Source organism: Chaetodon auriga, chromosome 16 (genome assembly GCF_051107435.1).
Source record: "Chaetodon auriga isolate fChaAug3 chromosome 16, fChaAug3.hap1, whole genome shotgun sequence".
NCBI lineage: Eukaryota > Metazoa > Chordata > Actinopteri > Chaetodontiformes > Chaetodontidae > Chaetodon > Chaetodon auriga.
Genome location: NC_135089.1, coordinates 13,193,799 through 13,206,676, shown reverse-complemented (window position 1 = coordinate 13,206,676; position 12,878 = coordinate 13,193,799). Strand labels below are relative to the sequence as shown.

Genomic DNA, 12,878 nt, shown 5'->3' with positions numbered 1-12,878 from the left:
CGCCACAGATTGAAATATGCTGCGTGAGGAAACTCCCAGTGCTAATAAAATAAATTAGTGGGTGGATCTCCCTGATTCTTCTCCTGGTTGTGAGTGCACTTCTTTAGCTAAATATTTATATTAAGGAACGAGGTGTGAATTTTTGCCAACAAAACTATTGAGGACAGAACATACACTGCAAAAGCCACTGTGTAATAACACCTGTTTTTTTTTTTGTTTTTTTTTCTACAAAGGCACTGACTCGAGTTGCGAGTAGCTTTCAAATACGGCTCAGTCCTGTTCAAAAATGTCTTTAACAGAGTATCTACAGATTTCTAGGTGACTTTGTTCTCTGTACAGGAATGAAATAAAGAAGTTCAGTTATTTTTAAGACTTAATTTATAGCAAAGTTTGCTCAGCCTTCCGCAGAGTGAAGACTGAGAGCTCGATAAACATGACCTTTGATTCCAAGGACTGAAAATGCTGTCGCCAGAAACTATTTAAGATAAGATTGCACAATACAAATCAATGCCCAGCCATCAACTCAACGTAGTGTTGCAGTTCCTCGCTGTGACCACTGGGGGGCAGTGAACACCCATTTTTCTAAATACACGCAGGCCTACTGCCTGTCAGCTCCACCCATGCGACAAAGCAGGCACACCATAACTCCAGTCAAAACTCTTAAAATAAAACAATCAAAAGAGACAGCTGTGCCACTGTGCATTGCCAAGTACACAGATGGAGGAAGTAAAGATAATATTAACTGCAGGGCATGAATTACATGTAACACAAAGGGTGGGCTATATTGTTGATACAGATTAATATTAGCACAGAGTGACAATGAATAATCTTATTGATGATGATGATGATGATAGTAGTAATAATAAAACATCTGTATGTGTGTGTGTGTGTGTGTGTGTGTGTGTGTGTGTGTGTGTACGTGCATGTGCATATCTGTGTATCTATGTTCCTCTTTTGCTGATGTGAAATAAAGGTCTCCGTGTCATTAGATCTGCTGACTGTCTTAAGACTGGGTCTTGGGGCAAGAGGAAACATATCCGATCTTTGTGCCACATTGAACTTCTGATGCAAGAACTGCATCTCCTGGTGATAACTCATATTAATATAGTTTCCCAGATACATCACGTACCCTAAGAGATCACCCTTTAAATGAAGCCATTATCCAGTGGACGATGTGATAAGTAATGCACCTCTCAGTTTCTTGTAGTATAAGCTGTGGCTTTGGCACTGCCTTGGATCACCGCTAGACACCAGCTGTTTGAGATAAGAACAAACCACACAGTGTTTGTCAGTGAACATTCAGGAAGAACAGCTGAACTAAGTTCCACGGTTGTGCACTTGCAAGCCAGCGTGTGATCGTGTGTGTGCTTGTCTATCAGTGAACTTAATGTAAAAGCGGTCACTGTGTTTTCAGTGTTCATTAACACTGAAAATCAAAGGCAACTGCAGCCAAATAGATTTTCCTAAACTGTTTTTAATGTGCTTGCAACAAACCCAAATCCCACAACTTCAAACTGTGACTGTGACACTGTGACTTAACTTACTTACATATCTTACATACTTAGGACATACAGCACTTCTTGAAGGCAAAAATGCTCCAAAATAAAAATAAATGAATACATTTTTTATATATTATAACATAATTCGAGTCACCATATAGTTTGAATTTATAATCCAACTAAAAATCATGCAAAGTCAGGCAGGCACATACAAATTACATTACATTAATTCCTAAACATGTGAAGCTTCTGAGTACCGAGTCCACAAGAGAGTCCTCACCGCCTCCATGTACTAACAATGGACCATTTCATATACAGAATCCAGAAACAGCTTAGCCCTGTGGTTGTGTGTGTGTGACATTATAGGGAGCTTGCCTTGGCATCATTTATGACCAGCATTTTTTAATAATTGTGATATCATCTTGCAACATTGTTGTCTGTCAAATTTAGAGATCCGAAGAAAGATCGCCCGGCACATGACACGAACAGTAATGAAGACATGATAAAATCTTTGGTAATTAAAAAAATGGTTTGTGCTGAGGCGGGTGCGTGAAGCAAAGTTTCATGCAGAGAGAAAGAAAACCTTTGCTCCTTGTTGTTTTAATCTAAATGGCTTTAGACTGAATTACACTGCGGTGTAAGTGTGCGCCTCATTCCCTCATTGTCACAGCAGCTGGGTCAGTTGTATGTCAGCAGATGAAAGTCTGGCCTGCTGCTGGCTGTGAGTCAGACACTCAGATCATATTGAGGATTTGACTCAGTTTTGACATTTCACTGTAGCCTATTTCTTCCCTTACTGAAGTTTACTTTGCTGGCAGGCAGACTGATCTCAAACGCTGCCATTTGATCTTACAGTATGTAAGCTATATGAAGTAAGTGGGCATTAAGGCTATTGGCTGAGCTAAATATTTAGCTGTCTCCCTGGCAACAAATACATTTCTATTTCTGTCTGGCACTCTGGGTTGTGCTCCCTCTCACAGTCAGACTCAACACCACCAGGTTACAATGTACCAGTCTGGTGTCAACAAACAGTCCATCAGTAATTACCCTGACTTCATTTAGTCAAGTCAGAACAATTACAACAACTTGTTAAGCGCTAAATTTATGGCCAAGTTAGTTATTTATGGTCGAATATCTGCACTTTGACTTCATTGGTCGAGGTCTTGTCATGGCCTAATCGTATTCGCTGCTTGAAATGCTACTCAGCTTGAAGGCGCCTCCCACACTGTACATATTCTCCAGTCAGGGCGCAGTGAGGCAAGGCCCTGCAGCACTCACACTTCTTCTCAGCTGTACCAGACTGACTGCATCTGCAAACATGATGACAGTAAGTATAATTCTGACAACAGTATTGTGCTCCTGCATTGCTTTTACTCTCTGTATTTCATGACTCGGCTGGACGAGCAGTATTCGGTCTTGTTTTAAAAAGTGGTACTTGCAGTTGGTTGACGCGTGCCAGCTGACTCTACTATATGTGAACTGAAACAGCTGAAATATGAATTAACTAAACCACCTCATTGCACTTGAACTGCATTTTCGTAGCATGTGCTTGTGAGAGCTCTGGTCTTCTCGGATTTCTCTGGTTACCTTTTATGGTCAAAGTATTCACCACAGAGCTCACATGCATGCACGTTAGTCACCTAATGCATACGAAAATAAGTCAGCTGTTTAGGTTGTCACATTTTTCTGACAATAATTGAACTACCCTGCAACAGAAACGCTTGTTAACATTAGTCCATTTCGTTCCAGTCATCTCAGTCACATTATCTGGAGCTGAGCACAGGCAGCAATGCATTCTGGTCTCTCTGGACTCATAAACTGTGTAGATTACAATAAAGACCCTGTATCACTCTGGCTTTTCTGTTAGCTACAGGGGTAAACGTGTTTCGAAAGGGCGCAGTTGGGGGTAGTAGGGGGGATAAAATGAAATAAAGTCATCATGTGGGGGCTAGAATAAATGCTACTATGCTGTAATTCTCAGGTTTAGCTCACGGAATGAACAAGCCATCAGAGGTAGAAGGCAGAGGCAAATGTAAGAGATTGATTTTGTATTTATATAGCAGTAACTTCAGCACTAGATGAATAGTTCATTAAGAGTAATTCCTTTGTTTGTGGTAGATAGATGCTTTATTTGCACAGACCTGCAGTGTTTCTTGTCAGTTTGTCACTGTAAGAAGTGTATTGATTTGGCAACTCTTGCAGAGTACAGTAGGCACATTCCTTTAGGCAGTAGTGTCTGGGAGAGATACAGGGTGACTGCCAGCGGTGACCTCAGCCCAGCCCCTCGCAGCTCAAGCCCGGGTGCTATATGCCATTCATGCACTTTACAGTTGGACTCTAACATGGAAAGAATGTCGTACCCATGTCACTCTATCTCTTTGCACTCCCTTTCATTTCATGGTGTGGTTGATCTTTCAGATTCTTTTTTTTTTTTTTGTTGGTTTTACTCCACTTCTCTCCCCCCCCCCAACAGCTGCAGTGCATAAAACTTACACAGCTCATTAAAATTCCCGCTCCTGTTCCCTGAAAGGCATCGATAAAATTCAAAGTAAAAATCACTTTTGCAAAATATTTAAACTTCTTTCATTTGAGGAATTTCTCCTCCAGTGTTGGTAAAATGATAAAACACGCCATTCACACAAATCAAGACAGTGAAGCGTTGATATTTCCTGCTCTCTTGTCACTGTGTTTCTGGCCAGAAGATAAATGACTTTAAAGTGTGGGGTGCTTGTGTTTCAGGCTGCTTCCTCTGTGTCTGCTCAGAATCAGATTTTTCCAGTATCTCATAACCTTCTGCTTTAGCACACACTTATTGTGAAAAATTGTAAGTCCTCTAAGGGCTGCTATATTTGTACATGTTACCCTGGTGACTGTTGATAGTTCCCAGGATGCATCATTTGACAAAGTGACAAAATGTTAAACAGGGATGATCTGTGTTTCACAACCAAATAATACATTGCTCAAGTATAATTTCATAATGGTGGCACTGCTCAGTATTCCCCTGCCACATGTACAGTAGCAACCAAGCTGAGGATTTCTGCTGTGCTCAGCCTTTTTTCCACTCTGTACTTGCCATCCAGTGTTGCATTTACTGGAGGAAAATATTCCTCAGTTTAGCAATGGTCATCCCTCATGGTTTTTCAACATTTTGAGCCTCTGCCAAACCTGCATAGTGGAAAAGGGCCATGGCAACAGCGAGACAGGAAGGAGCTGGAAGTCTTTGACCATTCCGTCAATGCGAGTATAATTGAAAACACATGTTTTGCAATTTCTAAGGATGAAGTGAGGGGTTGGAGAGTTGGCTGAGGCAGCTGCTGCTGCTGCTGCTTTTTGCCTGAAGTTGCAATATTAATTGGATCTAGTAAAATCCACTAGCATTTCCTCACAATAACGTATTGTATTACTATCCTCCCCCTCTTTTTCTGCACAGGGTATGATCGTAAAGAACATGTCCTTCAAGGTCGGGCAGACCCTGACCATTGTTGGAGTCCCCAAGCCTGATGCATCAAAGTAAGTGCTTAATGTAAAACACTATTTTGATATTCTGAAATAAGTTCATCACAATAAAACTGAAAAAGTCCATCTATTTGTGGTTCTTTTTGGTGTTCAGGCAGCATTAATAGTAGTTTACACTTGTGTTCCACAAACAAACATCATGCTTGTTTTACAGAATACTAATCAATTTCAGATACCCCTTGATGAAGTTATAGTGATATCAGGCCCAAGCGTTATCTGTAGAAGGGAATGACAAGGTAGCTTTCATGACATGTGATTGTTTAGCAACTGAAGTCATAAGGCTGAAACCCTGTGCCCTCGGATTTTTTCATTAACTTAGGACAGAGTGTTCAGTACTGTTTTTCAGTCTAGTTTCTCCTTAGTTTCATCACAGAAGGTGACGGAGACGTCAAGAGTACAACTAATGAAACATGGTCCGTGTTTCGTTACGATTCTTTTAATCTTTTTTGACTTTCTGGGCTTATTCAGTTTTCCCTGTGGAACGCAGTAACTGAACGCACCACAAGGGCCAGTCTTTATATGCACACTAACACAGAGATGGAGTTTAAATGTATCTATAATCAGTACAGTGTGACTACCTACAGAGATAATGGTTAGTGGAGGTTGCTGAGGTTCTCTTAGTATTTTCAGTATTTTGTGCACTTGACATCCTCTTATCCATTTTAAATATAAGGGGTCGAATAAAAATGGAATAAATCTTCTTCCTATTTTTTTTAACACTGTTCTGCAGTTTCGCGGTGAACATTGGCCCAGATGATCAGGACATTACTTTGCATATCAACCCTCGTTTTAACGCCCACGGAGACGAGAATGCGGTGGTCTGCAACTCTTACCAGGGAGGCAACTGGTGTGAGGAGGTCCGCGAGACAGGTTTTCCTTTCCAACAGGGAGAGGAGTTCAAGGTGAGAGAGCCTGTTAGCCCTGCACGAGTGTCTGCAGGTATGCCCCCTGTCCTGTATCAATGAATGTTTCATTAGATAAACAGGTATTCATAATGACACGGAACGACATGCAGGAGCTGGTTTTCACTGAATCACCATGCTGCATATTTCATAGAACTGGTGCTTATTTTGAAACCATTAAATGTTATCCAAAAAATGGAGCAGAAGTTCAGTGTGTAACATGTCCATCTGCATATTTTTCTCTGTCTCTGACACACATTCCACCGTCTAGATCGCCATTGAATTCACCCCTGCAGAGTTCCTGGTGATGTTATCAGATGGCTCTACAATCCACTTCCCCAACCGCATGGGTGTGGAGAAGTACTCCGTCATCAGCTTTGATGGGGATGTTCGCATCAGAAGCGTTGAAATCAAGTAAACCTCCCCCCTCCAAGGAACAGTTGGATTGAAATTCAGTTTTTCTTTTCCAGTTTGTCCAGCATAAGGTCACATATACCCACAGCTTTAAAGGTCCTCAACACATGTGGTATCAGTAGTGCCTTACAAGCTCATCACACCATGTGCTATGCAAGAACCCAGCTTGTTGACATGTGCAGATGCAGGCAACAATAGACAGAAATATGGATAGGTAAGACAGACACATACAAAGTCGTAATACTCAGAGGTACACACAGAAAACCAAACGGTAAATATTGTAACTGCACACTTGACAGAGCTACCGAGTGAAAAGCAAACCACACATAAAGTATTCCCAGGCCCATGTTATTGTTATTTGCTTTTTAGTTTGCAGTGTTTAGTTGAAAAGCACCACATAAAATGTGATCATGTGTTCTTTAAGGTGCTTGAAATGTTGCATGCCCTCTTATTTTCCCTCCAGACATTCCAGATTTATAACTGAGCATAATGCTTGCCTTTACAACATGTATTAAAGCATGTCCTTTTATGACAAACATGGACTTTGGTGACTCCTTAAACTTCTTACACAGGCATATAATCTATCTAAAAGCCCCTTCCCTGCCCAGTAAAAATACTATTCCTGAAACACAGAGAATGGTCCACTCTATAATTTAAGTTCACTGCAGTGAAACATTCACACCAACTGACTATGAACTGACAAATGACAATTTCTCATCATCCATAAGGAAAACATTGTTTATCCCACCTCCTTGCAACATCTCACCTGCAGTCTTCATCACTGTGAAGGAGCTTGTGAAGACAGAGTGATTTTTCCACATATTTTCCTGCTATGACTTCTCTTGACCAGCAGGTGCTCCCAGTGAACAAACTATGAATTCACAAGCAATGAATCAAATTTCAGCACGGTCGGCTTGACATCGTCAGTGATTCAACAAGTCTTAATCTTTGTTTCCTTTCTGCTGTGAATGCTTTCTGTTTTGTGTCACTCACACAAGTCAAATAAATCACTAAACACACAAGTATCCACATCAGCCAGTAGATGTCGCCATTGCTATATTAATGCAACTTGCTTTGGTCATGAGGATGGTGGGAACAAAGTTCAGGTGAGACGCTGGTTACAGAATTTCAAAGGCCTTTGAATCAGTCAGTGAATCATGATCTCTGTGAAATTGTTTGTGTCCCCGTGTCCCCATGATCAGAGCTTGAATTGTCCAAAAGATGGTCCAACTCAAGACTTCTAAGACGATAGTGAAGCAACATCTAAAAATCATTTAATCTGACAGCTCTATTGATCTCTGACAAGCATAATGAGGTCTACATGCATGAAACAGCACAGAGGTGTAAATGAAAATCAGAAAAAGATATAAATCTATCCATTATTTCCCACCAGACACATTTTTTTTTTATGTGTGTGTGTGTGTGTGTGTGTGTGTGTGTGTGTGTTTGAGAGACTTGTGAGTATTATTACAATCTAATCTGATGTAACAAAAGGCAATGTGTGTGAGGCTTGAGGAGAGAAGAGGAAGTGAGGAAATGAGTTTATGTGTGAGAACAGGTTCCCATGTTCTGTCCTTCAAGACAAAGGCGGATGGGGTCATGTGGGATGACCTCTCCTTTCTTCTGTTTGCAAGGAATCATTAATAACAGTGCAACATGAGTGTGTTTGTGTGTGTGTGTGTGTGTGTGTGTGTGTGTGTGAGAGAGAGAGAGAGAGCTTGTCAGTGTTGTGAAGCTTCCTGGTGGTGTCAAAGGTGCTCTCTCCAGAGGAGGAGAAGGAGCACGTTTGGTTGCCATGATGACCAAAAATTTAGCCCCTCTCGTGTTCGTCCATCCTCCACTCCCTGCGTGTCTCCCTCATTGTCTCTCTTCCTTTCTCTGCTGAATTGTCTGTCTTGTTCTCCCACTTTCTTAGTCATTCCTGGGCTGTAGCCCACCCCCTTCTCTGCTCTCTTAATTGGAAATAATTCATTTCAACACTTCCCTGCTTCATTATTTTGTGGCACACAGGATCAATAACCAGGGCTGTGTTGTTAGTGTAGTGGATGTGTTCTGCAGCCACCTTGGCTCGAGACTCTCCTACATGTGTCTAATCTAATTGTCCGGACTGTAATTTTATGTTCCTCTATTCTGACACGACATGCACTGCAATGTCTGGAAGACTATCCCCACCTTTGTTGCTCTGCCCCCCCCCCCCCCCCCCCCAGACAAAAAATTGATATTGGACCATAGAAATAAAATTGACTTGACCTCTACTTTTTCCTCCTTTTGCTCTCTTTTTCACTCTGTGGGCATGAACCTGATTGACCAGTATGTGACAAAAGAGGCTAGGGACACAAACCTGTGACCTGTGCAGCACCGTTTCACAGCAATGTTAGATTGTGAGAATAAGTCTGACTGTTGTTCAGCCTCCCTCAACCACAATCTGCTTCCGTACCATACACTGTGATCCTTGTGGGAAAGACAAGCCTGCAGCCCTTCCACACACATCCAATCAATTTTATTAGGGCTTTGATTAACATGTTCCAGTCACCTTGCTCATAGGAGGCCCTGGGGGAAGACACACACTCGCACACGGATATATGTAAATGTGTGTGGTTTCAGCAGGCAGATAGGAGCCATATGCTGAGTTGTCATATCTCTAAATCTATTTCATGTGATGAGTACTGTGGATGTAAACCACATCCCTGTGTTACCATCACCTGTGCCATGTCACTTACTTAGTGTGTGTGAGTAAATGTGCTGAAATGTGTGGAATGGAATGATTCACCTCAGCTTACATAAAACCTTTGTCTATATTTAGCACCAGCATGACTCCAGATTTCTGCACCGAAGCTATCAGCCACACATTGAGATGTGCGTGGGCCCGCCCTGAGCTGACTGCGGTCCTGGATTCATGTTCTGCATGCCTGCCTCACCTCAGGCTTGGGTTTATCTTGTAACATGATAACACATAAACTCAAGAGAACCTGTTGGGTTACAGCATCATGATAGTGTAACCCTGGGGATTTAAATGAAGATTATAGTTTTGTTTTGTTTGTTTTTTTTTTGTGCCAAACACAAAAACAAAAATACAAAACATAATTGCTGTGCAGAAGAAGACAGAATCCCAGGTGGGCTTGTCAGAGTTGTGTCCCCAAAGAGAAATGAAAATCAAGTCCCAAATAATTGTATTGTGCAAGATAAAATTCAATCAAGAGAGCTCGGAGATGGGAATGTCAAACGACCTTATAAGGTGTTATGATACCAAAGTTTTAAAGTGACTGCACCTGAGAAATTCCCCATCATCAATTAATAATTGACTTTTATGGTTACACTTTTTAGGCTTCCATTCAATTTTGAGATAATTTTAAAGCTAATCTATTTGGAAAATTAAGACAATCTTTGTCTTGCTAGTGAATACATTGAGGTCTTTTGGTTGCAGAGTTAAAGTACGTTAAGCTGTTCAGTGAGGTGATGAAACAATATCATTTAGATATTTAAGAAATAACAAATGACAAATGTCCAAGGATGGAGCTTTGTGGAACTCCATATCTCAATTGATCTTTAGGCATCTATGAAAAGAAAGATTTTGAATATCATGGATATTCAGCACAAATTCTTGAACATTTCAGACTGAAATGCATGAGGACCTTGTAAAATTAGCCAGGATATTCTATAGGCTGGCAGAATGGAGGTGACTGTCAGAAACCACACTGGTGTCTATCCATATGGTTGTAATTTGTCAATTGTTTGACATCTTTCATGTATTATTTTCTGTTTATCAATGCCAGTGTCTGCTAAAGTATTATCAAAGCGCCTTGATTTTCTGTTCAGGATCAAAAAGCTGAGTGTCCTATCACCTGCAACGTGATATTCAAAATGGTATGACTGACACTGATATTCTTCGGGCGAGCACTGTGGCTGACAAAACCTGATCTGTGACCCTGTAATACAGCTTGACTCTCAGAGGAGTGCCATATAAAGTGTCTATATATAAATACCTATGAAACTGAGAGAGATCTATTGTGCACTTATCCCCATCTGGTGACATTAAAGGGCTTTACTGGAAATCCAATAGTGGACTGCTGCTGCAGTTTACATTCAAATTCCAAAAGAGATTTTTTTTTTTGCTTTTTTTTTTTTTTGCTTTAACTTATCACTGTGAAATTAATTGATCGCACAACGTGATGGACATAGAATAAACCACAAACTGCAGAACAGCCCTGACAGCTTGGAGAGTACATTGTCATTGACATGCCCTATGGTGACAGTGTGTGTTTGTGTGTGTGTGTGTGTGTGTGTGTGTGTGTGCGCGCACAGACATGTGCATGCACAGCAGCACAGGTGACCTTTTACACATAGTAAGCCCTTTCAAACATCAACAATCAGTCCTTAGCTGCACTGCACATATCTAGTTTATATTTGAAAGCTAATATTATTGAACCTGCTGCAGAAAAAGCTGAGAAAGATCTGTGAGGCATTATTTTCAATTGTTAGCTGCTTTTACAGCATTGCTGAACATGTAGAAATGTTCATCTCATTTTGGGGGACTTAAGTAAAGCAATGAATGTGCAATCTGTGTATCTGCATGCATAAAATATATGCACCATGTACTGAATGTTTGAATGTTTTTTGAGGCTGTGCGCCTTTGAGGCAGAGTTCACCGCCTATAACCGCCAACCACATTTGTAATGCAGGTCACACACATTGTGTCAAAGTCACTCACCTTATTTACTTGTCTCCTGGGCTGGAATGAAGCTAGTCACCATTGACATGGACTGACAACCTTCCTGGTGCGACTTCAGTGACTTTTAAATACTAAGGTCTAACACCGGGACTCAAGATTTGATGCTATACAGGCTAAACTAAGACTTACCTCTCGTATCATACCTGAAAACCAATTTGTATTGCAGCAGTCAAACCTCAGGATGTGTGGCAGGAAGCAGTAACCTGACTGCTCTGCCAAATCACAGCAGTGCACATTCAGTACAGTTATAGATCTATCTATATGCTTTACTGAATTTGCATTTGTTCTTACACCACTGATAATGTTTCTCCAGTTAATATACAGGTTTTCCCTGCACTGCCAGTGCATACTGTTGATGCCTCAGGAACATCCACTTATTTTTTTCAATTCAGATAAACGTGTTAGTAAAATCCCTGTGTTTTAAATTCAGTTTGGGCCGGAGTCTGCAAAATACAAATACTGATTTTGTAAGCCTTCATTACAATGCATTGATCCACTTTTATGTGCAATCCAATGGGAACATAAATTTACCTCTAGCAAGCATGTAATGAGCCACACACAGGCAAGGCCTTCATAATTTAAATGACACGTTCACCCTGAAACTGAATTTGTATTTAAAGTGATAAGATTTTCTATCTCTGTGTTGGTCTTAACTTTCCTGGAAAAAATGCCGCATTAAGTTACTGCTAATGCAAACCGAACATTTACTATTAAAAGCATTTGACTGGTGAAACATGACGTTTATCATGAAGCGGTCACAGGAAATGCAGTGGGTTTGTCAGCGAGATTAGCGTTTGCCTCTCTGTTTGTCATTTTCTGCATTTTCTGACAGCAGATCAGTTTGAAATGAGCTGTTCGACGAAGAGCTGCTGGTGACAGGATGCAAACCTCCAACTTCTCAGCAAGGTAACCAACTCCTTTCAGTTTTCACTGTGTCCTGCTGGTCGCAGACTCATGCTGTGCGCCGCATAAAACCAGATCACAAATGCTCATGGAATAATGGAATGAGGCCAATTATTTCCTGACTTCTTCATTAATGCGACAATAATTTGTTTTGCTGTCGAAATTATGTAACCTGTGGTATTAAACCACATTCGCTGTTCTCACCAGTACACTACAGGTGTTGCCAAATCAACCAGGAATTAAATCTTCTTGCTATTAATGTTCCATTAAACTTAGACAACAGGGTCACAATACTGCAGTATTTTGAATCCGACCACCTCTTGATACAAGTGAATTAAACTTCTAATCTATTATAGTGTCCATCAAGCACCCACTGAACAGGGAGTTTAATTTACTGAGTGCTTGTTTCAGGCGAGGACTCAGAGTTCTGGGAATGTTGATGTACTCTTAACATCAAGCAAATTGTGGGCTAAATTGTGGGAGTTCAATGATTCATACTTGAAATGTGTCGGTAAGAACAAACAATATACTCCTCAGGTTCTCCTCATTCTAACAGTTCAGGAATAAAAGAAGATGCTTCATAAACTTTCTTGTCTTGAGACTTCAGAGCAGAGCTGTCAGATGAAACATTGTTGGAAATGACAAAACTACACTGATGGAGCTGACAAGAAACACATTGTGATTGTGGGTGTGCATCAGTGATAAAAGAAGCATAAGGAGCCATAAGCTCCACTGTTTTGTTGATCCAGATAGCACCCTTGTTGGTTTGCTCGCTGTCGACTGCAAACACAGGGAAAGAATTTCAAACTGAATGTTCACTGACATCCTCTTCCCCATCTGTCTGTTTAGTCCAACGTTGGCCTGCTTTGTCTAGCAGCTTGCACACACACACACACACACACACACACACACGTC

The 12,878-nt window shown here is 40.9% G+C and overlaps 1 protein-coding gene across 1 annotated transcript; it reads left to right on the top strand.

Annotated features, from left to right (window-relative positions):
- The first annotated feature begins 2,749 nt into the window (after positions 1–2,749).
- On the top strand, positions 2,750–6,959 carry lgals2a (lectin, galactoside-binding, soluble, 2a). The gene is made up of 4 exons (XM_076752583.1): positions 2,750–2,826; positions 4,930–5,009; positions 5,746–5,917; positions 6,189–6,959. Exons 1-4 carry the CDS (start codon positions 2,818–2,820, stop codon positions 6,333–6,335), a joined length of 408 nt encoding a protein of 135 aa, XP_076608698.1. The 5' UTR covers positions 2,750–2,817; the 3' UTR covers positions 6,336–6,959.
- The last annotated feature ends 5,919 nt before the right edge of the window (positions 6,960–12,878 follow it).